Genomic DNA, 24,350 nt, shown 5'->3' on the forward strand with positions numbered 1-24,350 from the left:
GGCAGATGCCCGTTTGGAGCATCTAGGGGCCTGATTTGGACGGGAGCACCGCGACTGTACTCCGGAGGGGAACGGCCTGCGATCGGTGCCCACCGATCGTCAGGCCAGCATCCAAAACAGACGCACTCTTTCCCCTCCGCCGCCCGGCAAGATCAAGCCGCCACGTCTTGCCGGGTGGCGGTGGAGAAAGACATCACAGCGTATGCGTGGGTTTGTGCCGTCTGCGCGGTGATGTCATCTGCGCATGCGCGGTTGGAACCGGCAACCCACGCATGCGCGGATGACATCATGAAAAGCGCCGTTCGCGCGTCATTTCTGGCGGCCGATGTCGCGTCCGGGAACGACGGGGGCCCACTCCTAGCCCCCCGGGTGGGGGTGAATTAGGTGCGGGGAGCGGGCCCCGAGGTCGTCGTGAACCACGGCCGAGTTCACAACGGCCTCCGCGATTTTTGGCCTTAGCGGAGAATACCGCCCTTGAACTTTGATTCTTTTTCCCCTAAAAATCAGTTTATTAATTTAGGAATCTTTTGAGGATGTGGGACAGGTTTCAAACTGAGCCTTGACTTAAGTTCAGGAGTTTTGGTTCTTGATTTTAATATGTTTGGTTCCATGTCTTTCTTGATTAGGAAACACAGTCCGGACACAGAAAACCATTACATGTGAAATGGTGTCTCATGGTTTCCAGAAGGGAAAAAGATCAAGAGCGTTTGTTTTGTGTTACGTAGGACAAGACTAAAGTCTTCATAGAACATACAGTGCAGAAGGAGGCCATTCAGCCCATCGAGTCTGCACCAACCCACTTAAGCCCTCACTTCCACCCTATCCCCGTAACCCAATAACCCCTCCTAATATTTTTTGGTCACTAAGGGCAATTTATCATGGCCAATCCACCTAACCTGCACATCTTTGGACTGTGGGAGGAAACCGGAGCACCCGGAGGAAACCCACGCAGACACAGGGAGAACGTGCAGACTCCGCACAGACAGTGACCCAGCAGGGAATCGAACCTGAGACCCTGGCGCTGTGAAGCCATAGTGCTAATCACTTGTGCTACCGTGCTGCCGAATATCAGCACGATGGTTCAAACAGTGTGTCACCTATGGCTCGGTTGGTATCACTCTTATCTGTGAATCAGAAGGTAGTGGGTTCAAGACCTACTCCAAAACCTGAGCACAAAACTAATCAAGGTTGAAGGAATGCTGCACTGTCAGAAGTGCTGTCTTTCAGATAAAATTTTTAGTCAAGGACAAACTGATTTTTAGGTGAATGGAAAAGATTTGGAATGTGATTTACCAGCCACCTTGCTCCCACATCCAGGCGTACAGGCGCACAACACCACCAGTAGATGTTGGGAGAGGCTTCTTCTAGGATTTCCCTTACAGGATCTTGTGAGGTGTCACAATCTGGATCCCTGCAAATCTGTCTATTAGAGTGAGTTGCTAGTCTCATTGGGACCCTTTGTCTCGGAGACCTTAGGCAAGCATCGTTCAGAACTGCTCCCCACAAATTGGGACCAGGTGGAATGGCACTTGGGACTCCCAAGAGATCAGAGACCCCAGGGTGGTTGGCCTCCGGACACGGTGGCACCCTGGCACTGCTGATGCCACCTGGGCACCTTCATACTGCCAGTCTGGCTTTGCCATACTAGCAGTGACACCTGGGTGCCAGCCTGGCACTGCCCAGGTAGCACTGCCAGAACGTGCCATGTTGGCATTGTGCCCATGCTGGGGATCGGGCCTAATGGTGCCCTGCCAGTGTGAGGTAGGATGCGGGGGAGGGCCTGAGGATCCCCTTCTAAGTGAGCTGGGGCTTTGGGGGTCTGGGGGTTGCCTCAGGGGAGGGAGAGTCGAGAGATCAGGGCGCCATTTGAAGATGGTGTCCCAAGCTCCTGCACAGAGAGGTTCTGGCCAGTGGAGATCCTCAGTGAACGAAGCGGGAGTAAGTGCAGGTTCGCTCCCGTTAAATCTATGGAGATCGGACTTAAGTGATGATTATTGATTTCTCGCCACGTTACGATGGGATTTTGATTCCACCAAAGGAGGCAGGTCAGGTAGATAGCAAACAGATCGGCGCCCGGCTCGGTTCTCGGTCTAGGCCTCTCCCGCAATCTAACGGCTTCAGCACCTAAGGCAATGCGGCCTTTAAATCGCGCCCATGGTCTTTCTTGGTGCTGCGAGCACCGGTAAACACCCGGCTAAACGTGCTCGACACGGGATTCTGTTGCAGCCAATCAACATGCTGTCATGGGAGTTTACTGTGGCTGCCACTTTTCTTACCTTACAACACTGAAGAGCGCTTCCCAGGTTGTAACAATCTTTAAGACACCTGGGACGGGATTTGCCGACCCCCCCGCCGTTGGGTCGGAGAATCGCCGGTGGGCGGCTTAAACCCCCCCCCCCCGCCGGCTGCCGAATTCTCCGGCGCCGATGATTTGGCGGGGGCGGGAATCACGGCGTGCTGGTCGGCGGCCACTGGCAGCGCTCGCCCCGGTGATTCTCCGGACCGCGATGGGCCGCGTGGCCTCCTGTTTTCGGCCGGTCCCGCCGGCGTAAATTAGAGTAGGTCCTTAGCGGCGGGACCCGGCGCGCGGGCGGCCTCCGGGGTCCTCGGGGCGGTGCAGGGGGATCTGGCCCTCAGCGGTGCCTCCACTGTGGCCTGGCCCGCGATCAGGGCCCACCGATCCACGGGCGGGCCTGTGCCGCGGGGGCACTCTATTCCTCCGCATCGGCTGCTGTGGTCTTCCGCTCTGGCCGACGCGGAGAAAATCTCCCCTGCGCATGCGCTGGGATGACGCCACTCCTGCGCATGCTTCAATCGGCGGAGGCCCTTCGGCGCCAGTTGGCGTGGCACCAAGCCCCTTCCGCGCCGGCCGGCGCGAACCACTCCGGCGCCAGCCTAGCCCCTGAAGGTGCAGAGGATTCCGCACCTTTGGGGCGGCCCGACGCCGGAGTGGTTCACGCCACACCTCGGCGCCGGGTAGGGGAGAATCCCGCCCCATATGGTCATGAAAGGCATGTGTGCTGTGATTTTATGGTTCATCACACAATGTTTAATTCTGTCTGTGAGCTTCTAATACCACAGTCAGCAGTGTTCCTTCTAAACTTACAATTTCAACCAGTTTACAGTCAAATTATGCCTGTGCGATGTTTTTGCATGCTTTGATATAATGCATGATTAGAAAGATGATTTCTTGAGGTGCTGCATTGTTCATTTTGCCAATGCAAAGCCTATGTGTGTTATAAGCAGGGAAGTGCTAACAAATGAAAGTTTAAAACTCTCAAAACTTTAAAGGCATTTTAACACCAAACATGGTGAGTTCGAGGACAAACCAGAAATTCTCGTACCACAAATGGTTCAGTTTGTACAGTAGGTTGCGATTTTGGTATGTTGCCTCTGCCTTCATGGAGGGGGAGGGGGGAGGGGTAAAGCGTGCAAAAAAGCTCATAGGAAATGTGATCTTTTTTTTCCACCTCACTTGATCTTTGCACTGAAGTCCTCTGAATAGTCCAAGCTCTTTCTTGGGGGGAGGTGTTTCTTCACCTCACTGTCGATTTTTCTTGGTTTAAAAATAAAAATATTGGGAACATTTGCCAAGGCAAAGGAAAATGAAACCTGGTGCGGAGACAACTCAGTTGTGGACCCCAGCACATTTCATGCTGTGGGCATAGATCAGTTCACCCCCTTTGTAACTAACAGTACTGTGCATGCCCAGGGTTAATGTGGTGAATCTAAATTCAATGAAGCAGCTTTCCTTGCACCACAATAACCTTCTGCATGTGAAGGAGAAAGTCAAGATTAACTTCCATTTCCAAAGCCATTTTTTGGTGGTGTGGTCACATCTCAATGATTTTGATTAGCGAGGTGATTTTTGAATGAAAAGATTCAGCTGAATTATTGCTGGGACTGTTCAAAGTGTAGAATCATTCGGTTTTGGTTTAGAAACGTGTATTTAGAAATTGTACTTTCTGTGAGATTATAGGTATATTCTTCTGACTGTTGCAGCACAAATATATTAATCCAACTGAAATACACTGTGGACTTGAGTGTTTGCGAATTGCTGCAAATTGGGAACTTAGGGCATGGATGAGATATTGATGGTTGTTGCAATTTGAGTCTGATGAGTTCCTTTGACAGATTTGTTTTTTTGGTCGCTAGGAAGGCAAGGAACAGTAATGTGCTTTAATAAGCACTGCACCACAGTGCTTGGACAGCGCAGGAAAGAAAATCCACCAAACCATTTCATTCAAGTTTCTTGGAAAGTTTTCGAAGTTTCAACCAGAGAAACCTTCACTTACCCTTGCAATGAGTGCCATTGCCAGTATATCCCGGTTTACAGATGCAGTTGTGACCCCCGACAGTATTGAAACACAAAGCATTCTCATCACAGCTGTGCTGCATTGTGCTGCATTCATCATGATCTGAAAGGAAACAGTCACATGCATCACAATAATTTCAATTATGATCAAAGAGCATTTCCAAATTTCTCATAAAAAATTTATATTTTTTAATTTTCCCTTTCACTTTGGCCACATGGTGAAGAATTCCAAATGACAGCATAAGCAATCAATTTTGAAATATTCCGGTTTACCATCTGTATTCCTCAAGAAGAATAAAAATATCTACTCTTATTTTTTTGCAAGATTTTTAAAATTTGTGTGTTAAATCACACTAGCTTCCCCCGCCCCCCATGGACTTATTAATATTTAGCTGCTGACCTGACCCTCCTCAAGGTCACTATGTATAGTTCCACGTGAGGATGTTGTATCGAGGTTGATGGATAGTTTCTGAAGAGGAAAGTTTTGTTCGATTGTCATCTCCCTTCCTTATTACTTCAATAAACTTTAAAGGCAAGAAATTGCTCAGTTGTGATCTGTTAAGGTTTTCAACAAGGTGCAATAAAGGTTGTGTGGGGACGCCGCTCAATTCTTGCATGTAATTAGTTAATCTGTAAGCAGAGCCAGATACTTCAGAGGATAGGCTCAAGTATCAATCTTGTATTGATTATTTCAATTGACCTTATTTTTTTGCTGTTGCTTCTCAGGATATGCGGTTATATTTATTGCCTATCTCCGGTTGCTACAACAACGGTGTGACTTTCTATTTTCCTTTAGAGGACACAAAGAGTTAACTACACCATGTGAGCAAAAGCCACATTTAAGTTGGCTGAGGCTGGGGACAGAAAGTCCTGAAGAACCTTTAATGAACCTTGTGCATTTGCATGACAACCTGACAACATTTCCTGGTGTCAGTTCACAAAATACCACAGTTATTCAATTCAATTCACAACTGGGTTTAAGGGCCTTGGATGACTTTTATTTAGATTTTCTTGGGCTTCCTAAATGATGTGCCTGACCTGAATTATAATGTGGGACATTGAGAAGTAAACTCGAGTGATAATTTTATGTTGCACAGCATGTCTCAGCTCCAAATGCTGTACCATCAGTAAACCTAATTATTTCTTTAATCCTTAAATAAATGCGATTATTCACAGACATATATACAATTCTGCCAATCCTGTTAAGTCTGACCTTCATTATCTTGCTTGCTTTAATAGCACAGTCACACACTATGGAATCGAGTGGAGTAAGCTAAGTACCAACAGCATACATACGAGAGCTGACTCCCTCCCATCACCACCTTCACCCCCCCCCCCCCCCCCCCCCCCCTCCCTCACACAACGCTTGTGCTTGTGGATAATGACTAAAGGTGGAAGCTTGGGGTACGCTGGAGTTGAAATTCAGGCACACCACTCCTCGGGATGTTGTGCATATTGTTGGATTTGAACCAAGAACAGAGTGTTACAGAACAGGAGTGTGGAGCGGCCAAGGACACAGAATGTCACACTGCGTACTATTGGTGCTTCTGACCAGGATGCAGTGCCATCAACAGAACCGGAGCCAGGTTGAAAGAATTCTAACTGAAGAGGTTGGCACAGACTACATTCTGGAACAATAGAAAACAAAAAGCTTGGAAGTAAGGCAGCACGTGGACAGAATAGAAAGTCTGAAGGGAGCATTTTAAGGGGGAATTGCTTGCCTGTGTGTATTTATATGTCTGAGTATATATATGATATATACATTTAATGTTGCTCAATAACCAAACTAAATTAGCATTTTACAGTGTTTGAGCACAGCTTTTCTGTGAGCCATGTGCAACTGAAGCTGACTTTTTATTATTTGGTTCCTGAGTTTAAAAGTCACAGGTGATTGGATGTTATGATATTTTCACCTAATACAAGGCATTTACATGTTACTGTGAACAATGCAAGGATTGCAGGACCCCACAGCAAGGTGACGGATTTGATCTTGTATTTACTTCCTGGTCTCTTGCTTCTTGTTGTAGACGCTGGATGGTAGTCACACTTTAGAAAATAATTCCCTGCCTTTTTTGAACATTTGGAATATAGTATGTGTTTGATATTGGGTGGTGATGGTTGGGTTCTCAATCTCGTTTCATTTCATTTCATCAGCGGCAGAAATGAAATTCTGCGCTACCTGCATGTCAAAACAAGTTATAAATTAAAGATTGAAATTTTGACACCAGTTGATAAAACCCAGAAGAAGCAGAGCACTGTCTAATAACATAACCTAGAAAAAAGTTTTATTCATTTGTTACTTTTTTATTCCAGTTAAGCTTCTCAACAATACTCAACAATAGTATATTATGTAGTAAGACATCCCAAGGAACCTCATGGGTGTGTGAACAAACAAAATATGGCACTGAGCTGCAAAAGGAGATCTTAGGACGAGTGATCAAAATTTTGATTGAAGAGGTAAGTTTAAGGAGAGCCTTAACTGAAGAGAGAAAGAGAGGTTGAGAGGCTTAGGGAGTGGGATTTGGAACATGTTGATGGAGGCAGCTGAAGGCATAACCACTATCATTGGAGAAATTAAAATAGAGGGTGCACAAGGGACCAGAAATGGAGGATCGTAGAGGTCTCAGAGCATTGTCAGGGTGGAGGAGGTGACAAAGGTGATGGAGAATGAGTTCTATCAAAGCTCCCAGACATCAGGGAATTATTTTTAAAAAAAACTTTAAATGTAGTTTCACAGCGTAAAAATATGAAATGTAACGCATTTGCAGTCGTCCATTTGAAAGTAGCAACCATCTGACCGTCACTCGCAGCCTTCACTCAAACAACCTATTTTCAAATACAATGTCCTGTACTCTCAGATACCTTTCATTAACCAGTAAAACTTGAAAGATGTCAATCACAGATGGCTTTTTAGAAAGAAAATGCAGTTCTCGGTCTACTGGAGGAATATGATGTGCAGTTAACAAAATCCTGGTGGATTATGCAGTGTATTATTCTGGTATGACTAATCTATGCTTCCTACTCAAGTTTTTATATTTTTTACACGGGAACAAGATAAACGGCGCGAAGGAACACCCGATTGGAAAATGCTTTATTTTTAAAAGTCAGAAAACTACATGTCTACAGGAAGGATAAGAGTTGTAAGTAAAACCAGATGGGCACAAAATTGTCAACACGTCAAAAGGCTCAGACATCATCTGAGTTGTACTGACACCAGGAGCTGCGGTCGGAGAATCGCCGGGGGCCGGCGTGAATCCCGCCCCCGCCGTTTCCCAAAGTCTCCAGCACCAGAGATTCAGCAGGGGCGGGAATCGCGCCGCGCCTGTCGGCGGGCCCACCCCCCCCGGCGATTCTCCGGCCCGCGATGGTCCGAAGTCCCGCTGCTGTAATGCCGGTCCCGCTGGCGTGAATCAAAACACCTCCCTTACCAGCGGGATTGGCGGCGCGGGCGGGATCCGGGGTCCTGGGGGGTGGGGGGGGGTGCGGGGTGATCTGGCCCTGGGGAGTGCCCCCACGATGGCCTGGCCCACGATCGGGGCCCACCGATCGGCGGGTGGGCCTGTGCCGTGGGGCACTCTTTTTTTGTTCCGCGTTGGCCATAGCCTTCAAGATGGCCGACGCGGAGGTGACCCCCCTGCGCATACGCGGGGATGACGTCAGTAGCCGCTGACGCTCCGGCACATGCGCAGACTTCCGCCGGCCGGCGAAGTCCCTTCAGCCGGGCTGGCGTGGCGCCAAATGCCTTTCCCACAGGCTGGCGGGGCACCAACCACTCCGGCGCGGGGCCTAGCCCCTCAAGGTTAGGGCTTGACCCCCCGCCCCCGCCGGGTAGGGTAGAATCCGGCCCCAGTTGTGCATCTAGTTTCTGTGGTGAACCTTATAGCATCTAAGGCTTGTTACAATCGCAGTCGAGACCAGTGATATTTTTTGGAGGAATCCAAAATCCCAGTAATTTACTGAAAGAATTAAGCCACATGATTTCACAGTTTAAAACAAAATAATGTTTACTGTACAAGAGTCAAACAAACATTAAATACTATCTTGGGTAACCACCGAGACCCTAAAACCCGGAATCAGCATCAGTTAAACATGAAATAGCAGGGAAATTGTGAGTCGATAATAGAATAAATGACAAATTAAATGGTAGGTAAAACTAAGACTAGGGGTGAGATTTTCCAGCCCCTGCGTCACATGTTTTCCAGTAGCAGAGGTGGCTTTCCATTTGCTACCGGAGGGATCAACCAGTCCCACTGATGCCTAGGGTGGTTTACGTGGTTCACCTGTCATCCCGCTGGGGGAACCTACCATAGGTTGTTACCGTCAGCGGCACCAGAGGATGGTGTCAGCAGAGACGGCTGAACAATCCTGCCATAGATCTCACAAATTAACTCAGTCCACTCAGTATATTTCATCATTCTCCATCACAAATATCTCCAAAACTCTGTCTTCCTCATGAAGAATTTTTGCTCCTCTTCTGGGATATAAACCCATCTGACAGCTGCGCACACTCAATTCAAGTTCCATGGGCAAGTCTTCACTAAAACTAGCACAAGTCTGCAGAACCTCCTCAACCGGGTCAGGATGGCGTAAATCCACCCATGTTCCCTTCATGTGACAAACAGACGCACAAATGTGCATTTGCTTATTCTCAGCTCCTGGATTTAGCCTCCATCTTCTTCTGCTGTCTGTAAGTCTGGGGCTCTGATAGAGCTCTTTCTCCCTCATCTTTGTAACCTCCTCCAGCCTGGCAACGGTCTGAGACATTTGTGCATTCTCTATTTTAATTACTCCAACAATAGTGGTTCGACCAGAAGTTTTGGTTTCCAATCTAAGTTTAAGTCCGAGTTTCCTTAGAAACTGGAAGGCTCTGTTTCCTGTTTCTGCTTCATTTTGTTTCAATTAGAGTCTGTCTAAAAAAAAAAGAAGCAGGCTTTGAAACCATGGATTCCAGCACAGGCCTATCGGAGTGGGGGCATGCTGATAACAGGCTACTTCCCTCCGGCTTTACAAAAAAAACTTTAATTGAAAATAGAACCCATAAGATTCCCTTTCCCTGAGCATCCTCTCATTGTCCCTTTTAAGTAAGGATTGTTGGTTACGGAAGCCATCTAACTAAAAGAAAATAGAGTCCATTCTGAGTAGGATTAGCGGGGTCAATGCTGCCGCCCGGCTCGTTGTTTTTTTTTAGTGCCCGGGGGGGGGGGGGGGGTTCCAGGGCTCCAGGTTGGCAGTGCCAAGGGGACCGGGTGGCTCCAGGGTGCCACCCGACCGGGGGCCTCCAATCACCTGGGAAACACCCCCAGGTACCATTCTACCTGGTTCCCATTTGTGAGGACCAGTACTGAATGGCACCGGCTGGGGTCTCCTCAGCGAGGCCGGTAGATGTCGGGTGTCTGTTAGATCCAGCCCGAGCTGGGTTTTTAAACTCACTTAGCCGTACGACATCTCGCAAGATCTGGTTCGATCTCACGAGGCGTAATGGCCGTCGGGGATCCCGGGGGAACAAAGAACAAAGAAAAGGTTAGCACAGGAAAAGGCCCTTCGGCCCTCCAAGCCTGTGCCGATTATGATGGCCTAACTAAACAAAAGAACCTTCTATCTTTACTTGGTCCATATCCCTCTGTTTCCTCCCTATTCATGTATCCATCCAGATGCCTCTTAAATGTTGCTAATGTGCCTGCTTCTACCATATCCTCTGGCAGCGTGTTCCAGGCACCCACCACTCTCTGCATGAAAAACGAACCCCGCACATCTATCTTAAACTTTCCCCCTCTCACCTTGAACTTATGCCCCATTATAATTGACATTTACACCATTGGAAAAAGCTTCTGACTATCCATCCTGTCTATGCCTCTCATAATTTTGTAGACCTCTATCAGTTTATTCAACCTCTCCTCATAGCCAACACCCTTGAATCCAGGCAACATCCTGATGAACATTTGTTACACTCTCTCCAAAGCTTCCATGTCCTTCTGATAATGTGGTGACCAGAACTGCACGCAATACTCCAAATGCAGCCTAACCAAGGTTCTTTATAGCTGCATTCCCAACTCCTGAGCTTAATGCCCTGCCTGATGATGGCAAGTATGCCATATTCCTTCTGAATCACCCTGGCCACCTGTGCTGCTACCTTTAGGGAATTGTGGACCTGGTACATCCAGATCCCTCTGTATGCTGATGTTCCTAAAGGTTCTCCCATTTACAGCATAATTCAGACCTAGATTAGATCCTCCAAAATGCATCACCTCGTATTTGTCCAAATTAAACTCCATCTGCCATTTCTGTGCCCAAGTCTCCAACCTATCTATATCATGTTGTATCCTCTGACAATCCTCGGCACTATCAGCAACTCTGCCAATCTCCGAGTCATCTGCAAACTTACTAATCAGAAAGCCCTCATTTTCCTCCAGATCATTTATATATAACTACAAAGAACAGATGTCCCAGCATTGATCCCTGCGGAACACAACGAGCTACAGATCTCGATTCTGAAAAACACCCTTCCACCCCTACTCTGTCTTCTATAACCAAGCCAGTTCGGTATCCATCTCGCCAGTCCACCCTAAATAGCATGTGATTTTAGTTTTTGTATCTGTCTGCCATGACCTCATCAAACGCCTTACTAAAGTCCATATAAACTACAATCACAGACCTTCCCTCGTCAATTTTCTTTGTCACATCTTCAAAAAGCACCATCAAGTTGGTAATACATGACTTTCCCCATATAAAACCATTCTGCCTGTCATTAACTGGTCCATTTTTCTCCAAATGTGCATATATCATGTCCCTCAGTATCTTTTCCAAACGTTTCCCCACCACTGTGTCAACCTCACCGGCCTATAATTTGCTGGATTATCCTTGCTTTCTTTCTTAAACAAGGCAACAACAACATTGGCTATTCTCCAGTCCTCTGGAACCTCACCAGGTCAAAGAGGATGTGAAGATATCTGTTGAGGCCCCAGCTATTTCTCCCCTTGCCTTCCGCAGCAACCTGGGATAGATCCCATCCGGCCCCGGAAACGTGTCAACCTTAATGCAATTTGGGATACTCAACACTTCATCTTTTGATATATTGACATTCCCAAGAGCGTTCACACACCTATCCCTGACCTCAACATCCGTCATGTCCTTCTCCCTGGTAAATACCGATACACAGCACTCATTAAGCATTTCACCCATTTCCTGTGGTTCCATACATAATTTCCCTCCATTGTCCTTGAGTGGGCCTACTCTTTCTCTTGCTCCTAATATATGCATGAAAAGTCTTGGGGTACTCCTTGACCATGTTTGCTAAAGTCATTTCATGGCCCCTTTTAGCTCTCCACATGTAAGTTCCTTCCTACTTTCACTGTTGTCCTCAAGGGCTTTGTGAGTTTTTCGATGCCTAGACCTATCATATCTTCCTTTTTCCTTTGGACTAAGCTCACAATTTCCCTTGTCGTCGATATGGTTCCAGAATTCTGTCATCTCTATTCTTCATTTTTGCAGGGACATGCCTGTCCTGCACTTCAATCAACTAGCTTTTAAAAGCCTCCCACATGTCAGACATGGATTTGTCCTCAAATAGCCGCTCCCAATCCACATTCCCCAGTTCCTGTCTAATTTGGATGTAATTGGCCTTCGCCCAATTAAGCACTCTTGTCCTTATCCATGACTACCCGAAATCTTATGGAATTATGGTCGCAGGCCTCTCCCAGGATCTACCAGTCACGTCATGCTCCGGTTCCAGTGAGACACAGCCAGTAGATCGCGCCCTTGATCACTCAATGCCCAGTACAAGTGAGGCTGACCTGCTGGTGCAGGCCCCATTCACCCAAGTTTAAATTTGGAATTGGCATCCTATAGCTGGCATGGACCCTGACTAGTGAGTTTGTTTTGGACAGGAATGCTGGCTGCTTATTTAAAGACCCATGTGAAAATTGAATCAGGCAAGCTAATGGGTGTCCAAGGGGCTATTAGATTTTCCTCTGTCATGGTGATATTCAGGCTATTAACAGGAGGCCAGTTATTGAAAATGAATTGATGTATATTTTCATGTTTTTCAGACTGTCCAGCTTATATTTTACTTTTTCATTCAAGTTAATGCTTTCAGGTATTGTTCTCTGGTGCTTTTTATTGCCTGATTTTAACTTAAAAGACCTTCTTCGAAATCCTCTCAGAGTTTCCTTGATACAGCATTTTCATTGCCTTTTTGTGGTTATTTGATTCTAATCATCGTTTCCATTGATCACACAATTTTGATTTGAAACTCACTGCACAAACCCCCATCGATTGCGAAAGGTGAAGTATCTTCTAAGAAATAAATTTATTGACAGCGGACAAGGCTCTTTCTGAATACTCAGAATGTATTCTACCTCACACCACCTGAACACAGAGAAAATATTTTCTCATCAAAGTAAGAATTCACATTAAAGTCGACAAAATCTTTGCAAACTATGGAGGTGGTGCTTCAGCATCGTAGAATCAGAATCATAGAATTCCTACAATGCAGAAGGAGGCCATTTGGCCAATCGTGTTTGCACCGACGCTCCGACGCAGCAAAGGAGGACGAAGGGATTGATTAAGAAGGGGAAAGTACAGTACGAAACGAAGCTTGCAGGGAACATAAAGACTGACACTAAGTTTCTACAGATGTGTGAAGAGAAAGAGATTGGTAAAAAGAAATGTAGGCTCCCTACAGACGGAAACAGGGGAATGCATAATAAGGGACAAAGAAATGGCTGAGCAATTGAATACATACTTTGGTTCTGTCTTCACAACTTGGGGCACAAATCAGATCCCAAAAATGTTGGAGAATGAAAGGTTGAGTGAGAGGGAAGAACTGAGGGAGATCAATATTACGAGAGAAATGGTGCTGGGAAAACTGATGGGATTGAAGGCGAATGTCCTCAGGGCCTGAGAATCTGCATCCCAGGGTGCTTAAGGAGGTGGCTCTGGAAATAGTGAATGCATTGGTGGTCATCTTCCGGGATTATATAGACTCTGGAACTATCCCTGCAGATTGGAGGGTAGCTCACGTCACTCCAATATTCAAAAAGGGAGGTAGAAAGAAATCAGGGAATTATAGACCAGTAAGCCGAACATCGGTAGTGGGGAAAATGCTTGAATCCATTATCAAGGATTTTATAGCAGAACATTTAGAAAGCAGTGGCAGGATCAGTCAGAGTCAGCATGGATTTATGAAGGGAAAATCATGCTTGACAAATCTGTTAGAATTCTTTGAAGAGGTAACCAGTATAGTTGACAAGGGGGTATAGCCGATGTGGTATATTTGGCTTTTGGAAGGCATTTGACAAAGTCCTGCATAAGAGATTATTGTGCAAAATTAAAGCACATGGGATTGGGGGAAATGTATTGAGGTGGATAGAAAACTGGTTGGCAGAGAGGAAACAAAGAGTAGGGATTAATGGGTCCTTTTCAAATTGGCAGTCAGTAACTAGTGGGGTACCACAGGGAACGGTGCTAGGACCCCAGCTATTCACAATATATATTAATGATTTGGATGAGGGAATAAAATATAACATCTCAAAGTGTGCAGATGATACCAAATTAGGTGGGAGGGTGAATTGTGATGAGGATGCAGGGATCCTACGTCAAGTTCTGGACGGGTTGGGCGAGTGGGCAAATCAATGGCAAATGCAGTATAATTTGGATAAGTATGAGGTTATTCATTTCAGAAGCAAAAACAGGAAGGCAGATTACTACCTGAATGGTTGTAAATTGGGACAGGACAGTGTGCAGAGGGACCTGGGTGTCCTTGTGCACCATTCGCTGAAGGTAAGCATGCAGGTGCAGCAGGTGGTAAAGAAGGCTAATGGTATGTTGGCCTTCATTGCAAGAGGTCGAGTATAGAAGCAGGGATGTGTTGCTGCAATTGTACAGGACCATGGTGAGTCCACAACTGGAGTTTTGGTCTCCTTCTCTGAGGAAGGATGTTCTTGCCGGACAGATTCCAGGGGTGGCGGGGCTGTCATATGAGGAGAGATTAACTAGGTTGGGATTGTTCTCGCTGGAGTTCAGAAGAATGAGGGGGGATCTCATAGAGACTTACAAAATTCTAACAGGACTAGACAGGGTAGATGCAGGGAAGATGTTACCAATGATGGGTGTGTCCAGAACCAGTGGTCATAGTCTGAGGATTCAGGGTAAACCATTTCCGACAGAGATAAGGAGACATTTCTTCACACAAAGAGTGGTGAGCCTGTGGAATTCATTGCCACAGGAAGTAGTTGATGCTAAAACTTTGAATATATTCAAGAGGCGGCTGGATATAGCACTTGGGGAGAATGGGATCAAAGGCTATGGGGAGAAAGCAGGATTAGGCTATTGAGTTGGATGATCAGCCATGATTATGATGAATGGCAGAGCAGGCTCGAAGGGCCAAAGGGCCTCCTGCTGCTCCTATCTTCTATGTATCTATGAAAGAACACTAGCCAGCTCCACTCACCTGTCCAATCCCGATAACCTAGCCTGCACATCCCTGGACACTAAGGGGCAATTTAGCATGGTCAATCTCTATAACCTGAACATCTTTGGACTGTGGGTGGAAACCGGAGCACCAGAAGGAAACCCACGCAGACACAGGGAAAATGTGCAAACTCCACACAGTCACCCAAGGCCGGAACTGAACCCAGGCCCCTGGCGCTGTGAGGCAGCAGTGCTCACCACTGTACCAATGTGACCCTTTAGTTCAACCATATCTTTGCACTTGAATTTTATGATCTGAAAATGTGTCACTGTAGCATTTAATTAAATAGCTTGAATCCCTTCAATTAACGTGTAGAGCTAACCAAGTTAGCATGAGAGATTTAGGTCTAGAAATTGGTTTGTGCAAGCCTGTACCAAAACCAATGTGCTCAAGGCTCACCTGATATTCTTGCTTCTGTTTCCATATACAGATAAGCTTTTGCTTTTGCCCTAGATGTAATAGGACTGTTCAGTGGTTGAGGAGCTGGAATGGATCTAATGTGTCCTTGGTCATGCCTCCCCATTGTGCCTTTGTGTGAAATGACTTTGTAGGATCGTCATAGATCATAGAACAGTACAGCACAGAACAGGCCCTTCGGCCCTCGATGTTGTGCCGAGCAATGATCACCCTACTCAAACCCACGTATCCACCCTATACCCGTAACCCAACAACCCCCCCCTTAACCTTACTTTTTTTAGGACACTACGGGCAATTTAGCATGGCCAATCCACCTAACCCGCACATCTTTGGACTGTGGGAGGAAACTGGAGCACCCGGAGGAAACCCACGCACACACGGGGAGGACGTGCAGACTCCGCACAGACAGTGACCCAGCCGGGAATCGAACCTGGGACCCTGGAGCTGTGAAGCATTTATGCTAACCACCATGCTACCATGGTTCTGAACAAATCCTTCTGTGAGATCCTGGATGTGAACTTGTCCCAACTGTAAACTTGGCAATTGTGTACCCTCATTCTTATCATGCCATTGGTCACCTTCACATGTAGTTTTAAAAGTTGCTCTCTGCTTTTTGAGAGAGTGGAACAGGTAAGAGAAGGTAAATTGGTACACACTCATATGTCGATCCTGAGCTTTGCCTGTGATGTAATAGTTGCACATAAAGGTGTCGCTCTCAGCTGTAGCATTTCAACCTGTAGATCTTGCTTGGTCTGTCTACATTTGAGAATTTGGGATTTTGCCATGCAAACCATTTATTTAGCAATGCCACCAGATTTATAGTAATGAGGAGAAGTAGTAGTGTGATTGATATTCCACTTCTCGCACACACCCTGAAATGACTTACTATTAAATTGTGGAGCGTTATCTGTAATGATCTCTCTGGGCAAACCATAAAAGCTGAAAATAGCACTTAGCATTTGCTCAACATTTGTGCTCGACATATTGTGCAGTTTTAGAATAATGGGATAACTGGTTAAATACTCAATGATGACGATGAAGTAAGTCAGTGTCACGGACATGAAAGAGGTTGGATATGATTTTAGACCAAGGGTGGATCAGAACATCATGTGGAATCAGTGGTTCTTTGTGCTGACTTAGTGATTGAAGTATAAAAGTTCCTAAATGGTACTGATATGGCAGATATTTCCACTGATGGGTGAATCCAGACCCAAAGGGCACTGTTTTAAAATCAGGGGTCGCCCTTATAGGACAGAGATGTGTTTCAGGGGCCAAATGGCTTACTTCTGCTCCTATTTCGTATGTTTGCATGCTCTTGACATGCCTCGCACTTCTTGATGATGGCTTCAAGGTTACTGCTCAGACCCAGACAGTAGACTGTCAATCTTGCAAGTATCCTCAGCTGATCTATGCTCATTTATGAGTGAACTTAGTTGTTGATAAATAGGTTTCCTGGATTCTGGTACGATGGATGACCTGTCTGCCTTTCAAAAAGCTCCCCAGGAGATGTCTAGCTCATTCTGGTACAGTCAAAGTGGTCTTTGTGCTCATGGACATGCTGAATTTAATTAGGCCACCCTTCAATGATAGATTTTCACAGTTTCTATAGTGTAGACTCTTTCACCATTTCCCCTTGTAGCTGCTGGCACTTGCGTTGCATAAAATATACCAGATCAATGTGGAGAATATCTTCAAGTTCAATGTCAATGAAGTCAACTTGTAGAGCCAAAGATATATCTTCTGTTTTTTTGCTGGGTTAGGCAATCTTCTAAGTGTATTTCATGTGACCATTGAGTTACCTGGCTTGTACATAATATCAAAGTCATAACCTTGAATGGTTGGAGAAATCGTGCAACCTTGGTGTGCCCTGGGCGTTGGTGTTTTTGCCAAATCATCTTCAATGGCTTGTGGTCCATCTCTATCATAAATGTTTTGTCAAAGAGCTATGTATGATTTTGAAGCGCATGCAGTCAATTAGCCTTGTTATAGTATGCATGCGCCTCCACCTTTCTGTGGTTCTCCAGAATAGTTTTCTCACTGGGATCGTAAAATTGTAATGTTGATGTATCTGACAATGACTGTTTCAGTGCTTGAATGAGGTGATGGTGGTCTTTGTACCACAGGAAAGTCACATCCTTTCTCAACAATTCCCGTATTGATGAAGATTTTTGAACGATATCAGAAATGTATGGAGACAAGAAATTAAAGGGACTTAAACATCTTTGAAGATCATCCTTATCTTGTGGAGTTAGCATGGTCTTAATATCCTCCATTTTACATGGTTCGGGACATATTCCAGCACTGGAATAAATAGAACCAAAGAAATTGATCTTCACATGCTAATGGCACATTAAAGATTGTTGAACACCAATCCTTCTGCTGCTTGAATCAACAAGTGCAGGTTATGGTCATGTTCTTGCCTTGTTCTTCCCACAGCAGCAATATGATCAGCGGTACGTGCATCCTGCCACAGTGCATGTAATGCAGTGCATGTGAGCTTGAAAGAGTTCCTGTCTAACAGGCCAAAAGGAAGTTGCTGAGGGTATTGTCCGAACATGCTATGAAATGTGATTTTGGTACTTTTCTGCGAAAGATACTAACCAGAAGCTGTGCTTGGCATCCAGCTTCGATAAGACTGTTGCACCTGCAAATCTTGGATTGAACTCTTCTAACATGCGTATTTTGTAAAGACAATGGGCGGGATTCTCCAATAATGGGGCTAATGCGCACAAATCACTCTGGACTTACCTGGAGAAAGTCCAGGGTGGGTCTCCGATTTGCAGAGGGCTAGCAGGGCCCTAGAATAGTCCTCGCAGCTCCGGCTGCCGATACGGGGCCCTGAACTTCCAGTCGGGGTCCTCATATGCGCATGGCAGTGGCCTGTGTCAGCCGCCCGACGCGAAATGGCCGATCCACACCGACAACCGGCACCAAAAACATAGGCCCCCCCCCCCCCAAGATCGCGCGTGACCCTGATCGGTAGCCTGGCCGTCCTGGAGGCGTGTCCACCCCCCCCCCCCCCCCCCCCCGGTGAATGATCCTCCTGCCCTGCACCAGGGCAGCCATGGACTGAGTCCGCAGCCGCCAAGCCGAGTTCCACGAGAGAACCACGCTGGCGGGAACTCGGCCAGCTGCACTCGATGAATCGCCGCAGGGGCCTCTTTCAGTGGTCCCCGACCGGCGCCGGGTCAACCGCCGATGAATACGGAAGTTCAACTTCTTTCCATAAAATGTAACCCATATCTTTTGAGGATCCTTTGTCTCTTCTGCTATTAAACTTACTTGTTGAGCCTGGGTAGATCATTATTTCCAATTGCTAGGCAAATCTTTGTGGCTTGCTTGCCAGGTTCAGATACATCTGAATCAAGAAATCATAGCTCTGTACACGATTTAAAGCTTGAACTCAGACAGTAGGTCAGCTCTATTCCATTTCAAGTTTGGGAATTTTGTGGACATTATCCCTTTGACCTTCCTCCTTGTTTTATTCAATTTATTGTTCAGAAACTCCTGGAGCCATCCATTGTAATTGCAACCTTCTCTGGCCTAATTTTTGCAATGGCTTTATTTTTTTTGTTTTATACTCCCTCACTCACTTTTGGTCCAGTCCACACCCTGGCCCCTTGCCGTTCTCAACTGAAATAACCCGATGCTGATCCTCTTGATGCGCTGTCCCTTCATAGAACAAACAGGATATGCACTGCAATCTGCTTACCAGCTCTTCTTTTGAGCAATCACCATGCTGCAAGTTCAACACTCTCCGATGGTACAAACTCATTGCAATCTGACCAGACCATACAGCACGATCTAAGGCTATTCACCACATTGTACCTGTACTTAATCCTGCTGCCACACTGTTTGACCATCACTGAACATCATGTAAAATAAATTATAAATAATCTTTATTAGTGTCACAAGTAGGATTACATGAACACTGCAATGAAGTTATGGTGAAAATCCCCTGTTCGCCACAGTCCGGCGCCTGTTCGAGTACACAGAGGGAGAATTCCGAATGTCCAATTCACCTAATAGGCACATCTTTTGGGACTTATGTGAGGAAACCGGAGCATCCGGAGGAAACCCATGCAGACATGGGGAGAACATGGGGCAGCATGGTGGCGCAGTGAGTAGCACAGCTGTGTCACGGCGCCGAGGTCCCAGGTTCAATCCTGGCTCTGGGTCACTGTCCATGTGGAGTTTGTACATTCTCCCCGTGTTTGCGTGGGTTTCGCCCCCACAAACCAAAGATGTGCATGTTAGGTGGATTGACCATGCTAAATTGGCCCTTAATCGGAAAAAATTTATTGGGTACTCTAAATTTATTTTTCAAAAAGACATGGGGAGGACGTGCAGACTCCGCTCAGACAGTGACCCAAGCCGGGAATCGAACTCGGGTCCCTGTAAGTGTGAAGCAACAGTGCTAACGACTGTGCTACCGCGTTGTGTTTTTCTAATGCTATAAAAGCACCAATCACTCAGAAGGAATTTGCTAAGTGCGTGGCTTCAGTTACTTGCACAAGCCACATAAGAACAGCTCTCCAAAAGTAGAAGGTTTGGAGCCATCAGAACTGCTTGGAGGTCAAAGTGAATCTGAGACTGGATCACATGTTCTCAGGATGGCATCCCTTAAAGGCATATGATAACACTCAGGACAATTTTGCAAAGGGCCGTGAACCCTCAGCGAGATGAAGGACACCCATTGCATTTACTCCAACGCCGATAACATGCCCTGGACTCCACCTTTCTGTTGGTCTCTTGGGTCATAATGAGCATCCGTCATATTGGATGTTTAGGCATGCATTTTGTACCTGGAAAATGGACACAGCGCTAATAAACCTCTAGGCCTTGCTTAACCAAACCATGTATCCGAGGAAATGAAGGGTTAATTCTTGGAACAAAATCTAAGCTTTTCACCGCACGTGAAACTAACTACCTTTCTTTTTAATCAGATTAACTTTTCTTCAGACACTTTTAAAAAACATTTCAGAAACTCATTTTGCTGCGTGCATTTGTTTCTCAGAATGACTGAGACCTCATGCAATTCCTAAAGCACTGGCACCTCAAAGCTAACAGTGTGTGACAGCTCAAATGCCCTGCGTTAGTCACATTCAGTGGGCTGTGACAAGGTAAATGACACCAATTACCTGATATAATTACTGCCTCTGACAGTATCTCCCTCTCTCCCCCGCCCCTCCCAGTGATTGTTTGATGGGTTTGACAGTGCCTACGTTGTCAATTCCATCTTCATCCACAGGTCTCTATTGCTGTCAGCAGTCCTCATATAGACATTGATTAACTGTTGCTGTTAGGGCCGCCAGCTTTCAATATCACAAACTGATCAGTCAATTCAGTTAGTTACGGAGGGACTTAAAATATTTATTGTAATATTCTGTTGCTATCTTAAAATGACTGTTGCACATTTCTACAGAAATGAGGCTAAAAGCAATTCTCCATCTTAAATCAGTCCAACATTCAAATACTGTGAGAACCCATTTTCGGAATGACATGCCTTTTGAAAATAATTTGTGTCCACGTGTGCAGAAGGACAATTACAAAGTTTGCACCATCTGCACACATTTGAGTGTGATTGGATTCTGACTAAAATGTAAAAGTGTTTCCTTTCAAGGTCATTACCTCAACCATTCTTCCCACTGCAGCATGTGTTCGAAATTGATAATCACCTACATTTTAGCCAGGAGTTTACCAAGTTAACGTCGACTTTCTTTCCATAACAAAATGTCCTCTGCTAAATATGTCCGGAATTATATAATTAAAAGCCCCAGACAGTCATGCAACTTCTGAAATAGGAAAACAGGGAATGTAGCTGGATACGATCACTTCCACCACCACTGCCAGTGTCCGGGCATTCGTTTGGGAAGCAAACTGCACAAAACTATTTTCAAAATAAATAAATCAGTGAAATGTGACAATAAAACGAATCAAGTGCCAAGAAGTGATTGGGCGCGATTCTCCGCCCCCCACGCCAGGTGGGAGAATAGCGGGAGGGCCTCCCGACATTTTTCACGCCCTCCCGCTATTCTCCACCCCCCCCCCCCCCCCCCACCAACTCCACGAATCGCCGCTCGCCGTTTTTCACGGCGAGCGGCGATTCTCCGAGGCCGATGGGCTGAGCAGCCGGGCCTTCGCGCCCATTTCAACACGGCAGCCAACACACCTACTCGCTGCCGTCGTGAAATGGGCGGCAGATGCCCGTTTGGGGGATCTGGGGGCCCGATTGGCATGGCAGTACCACGGCCGTGCCAAGAGGGGCATAGGCCCGCGATCGGTGCCCACCGATCGCGGGCCGTGCGTCCGCAACGGACGCACTCTTTTCCCTCCGCCGCCCCGCAAGATCAAGCTGTCACGTCTTGCGGGGCGGCTGAGGGAAAAGACGCCAACTGCGCATGCGTGAGTTGGCGTTGTCCAGCCTGCGCATGCGTGGCCGACATCATCGGCCGCGTCAGTCGGCGTGACGCTTGACGTGCGGCCTTGACGACCGTTGTCAAAGCCGCGCCGCTGTGACGCACGGGGCCGCGCTCCTAGCCACGCCCGGGAGGGGGTGGGGAGGAGAGAGAATCAGCCCCGGAAGTGGGCGTGAAGGCTGTCGTGGGTCACGGCCTGTCCCACGGCAGCCTTTACGATTCTCCGCATTTGCGGAGAATCTCGCCCATTATCTCCAACAATGGAGAATCTAACTATCGCCTCTTAACATTCAATGGCATTACCATTTTTAAAACTCCACTTCCAACATCCTGGGGGGTTACCATTGACCAGAAATTGAACTGGACTAGTCATATAACTACTGTACCTACAAGAGCAGGTCAAGGGCCAGGAATCCTGCGGTAAGTAACTCACATCCAGTCTCTCCAAAGCTTGTCGACTATCTACAAGACACAGTTCAGAAATGTAATGTAATGATCTCCACTTGCCAGGATGAGTGCAGCTCCAACAACACTGAAGAAACTTGACACCATCCAGGAGAAAGCAGCCCACTATATTGGGACCCCATCCACCATCTTTAACATTCACTCCCTCCACCACCAATGCACAGTGGCAGCTGTGTACAGCATCTACAAGATGCACTGCAGTAACTCGCCAACTCTCTTTCAACAGCAACTTCCAACCCTGTGACACAAATGCACGGGAACGCCACCACCTGCGATTCCCCCACCCCCTTCCCCCCCTTGCCTTTCCTTCATTGTCACTGGGTCAAATACCTGGAATTCCCTTGTAACAGCAGTTTGGGTGTACCTGCACCATGTGGACTACCGCGCTTCAAGAAGGTGGCGATGGAGGGCACTTAGGGATGGGCAATAAATGTTAGTCTAGCCAGCGATGTCCACATCCTTTACTCACCTGAAGATGGCGCCAGAGCGAGGCGACTCTCTGCGAGCTCTCCCCAACAGATCCACTTTATACTTAACTTATACTCATTTTAATCTTTAAAAATTTATTTCTAAGACTAACATTATTACTCACCTCTCTCTTTTATCTTTTCTTGCAGGCTTGAACATCCTCCGAGGCCTGTGGAGACCTTTTGACCCAACCCGACCTGACCTCCACGACCTGGAAGTGATCGGGCCCAAACCGGAAGTGACTGCCGACCTTGATTTGGAGCCGACCCGGACCTCAGAGCTCCCAATCCGGCCTAACAACGGATGCCAGCACCCGGATCGCCCGACCCAGTCCACGGAGCTCCCGTTCTGACCCCCGACGACGAGACCCGGCCCAACTCGACCCCGAGTGACCCGACCCGGAGAGACCCGCCCAGAAATCTGACCTACCTGGAGATGGATGAAAGAAAAATCCACGTGGAGGCCCAACCGGGCCTACTTCAAGACCCGACTCCAGGAGTGCCCAAGGAGGGAACAGACCACGTTACTCAGCCCAACCTGCCTCAGGAAGCCCCTGCCCACGACCCAGGACCCCAAAATGGTGAAAACCCTGCGTGAGGACCCGAACGCGCTGAAAGGTATTCCCGTGCCCGCAGAATGTCGGGACTCATCCGGATCACAAACATGCCCCCCTAGCAACCCCTCTACCTCAACCAGCGCCCGGGACCTTGCCAAACATGACCCCGGAAACGTAACCAGCGCACTGGTCCCTGCCAGCGCCCTGGACCCCGCCAGAAGCAAACACCTACCTTCCACAAGGCCTGACTTCACCCATCGGATCCCAGGATCATCCAGCCGCAGCCGCCGGCTGAGGAAGCGAGGGAAATGTTGCGGTCTGCAGGTTAGACTGAAGCAATGCGGTTTCAAGACCCCCTCACCCCAGCATACTCCTGGCAAACGTCCAAGCGATCGAAAACAAGCTGAATGAACTTAACGCCAGACTTACCTCTCAGAGGGAAGTAAGAGACTCCTTGTGCTCTGTTTCACAGAGACATGGCTCACCCCCGCCTCACTGGACTGTGCCATACAACCTGAAGGCTTCTCAATTCACCGGGCGGACTGCACCGTATCATCAGGCAAAGAAAAGTGTGGAGGGGTGTGCCTCCTCATCAACTCCTCCTGGTGCTAGAATGTGATGACCCTGGTGACCTATTGCTTCCCAGACCTGGAATACCTGACCGCGAAGTGCCGCTCATACTATCTTCCATGTGGACTGGAGAAGGGTTAGTGTCAGCGGTCTACAAAGCTATTTTGGAGGAGGAGAAGGCACCACTGGATAGGGATCAAAGCAAAGTGGGAGGAAGAGTTGGGAGAGGAGCTGGAGGCGGGGTTCTGGTGTGAGGTGCTCCGGAGAGTGAATGCCACCAGCTTGTGCGCAAGGTTGGGGCTGATACAGCTGAAGGTGGTCTACAGAGCACATCTCACGAGGGCGAGGATGAGCCGATTCTTTGAAGGAGTAGAAGATCTGTGTGAACGTTGCGGGGTGCACAGTGGGTAGCACAATTGCATCACAGCTCCAAGGTCCCAGGTTCGATTCCCGGCTTGGAGAATGTGCGGAGTCTGCACATTCTCCCCGTGTCTGCGTGGGTTTCCTCCGGGTGCTCCGGTTTCCTCCCACAGTCCAAAGATGTGCAGGTTAGGTGGATTGGCCATGCTCTTCACCTGAAGATATATGCAACTTTTCCAACCTGTAAAGGTGATGTGTCACCCACCTGCTCCACCTGCTCCAACCACATGGGGTAATATATCGCAGCTTCAG

At 47.4% G+C, this 24,350-nt stretch overlaps 1 protein-coding gene across 1 annotated transcript in view; it reads right to left on the reverse strand.

The window, feature by feature from the left end:
- Positions 1–24,350, reverse strand: part of LOC119954981 (protein kinase C-binding protein NELL2-like) — a 320,987-nt gene that overhangs the window by 111,430 nt on the left and 185,207 nt on the right. Inside the window, exon 14 of the mRNA XM_038780757.1 lies at positions 4,296–4,418. Coding sequence (XP_038636685.1) covers positions 4,296–4,418 — 123 coding nt within the window. The remainder of the gene's footprint in view (positions 1–4,295; positions 4,419–24,350) is intronic.

The sequence above is a fragment of the Scyliorhinus canicula genome, chromosome 20 (genome assembly GCF_902713615.1).
Source record: "Scyliorhinus canicula chromosome 20, sScyCan1.1, whole genome shotgun sequence".
NCBI lineage: Eukaryota > Metazoa > Chordata > Chondrichthyes > Carcharhiniformes > Scyliorhinidae > Scyliorhinus > Scyliorhinus canicula.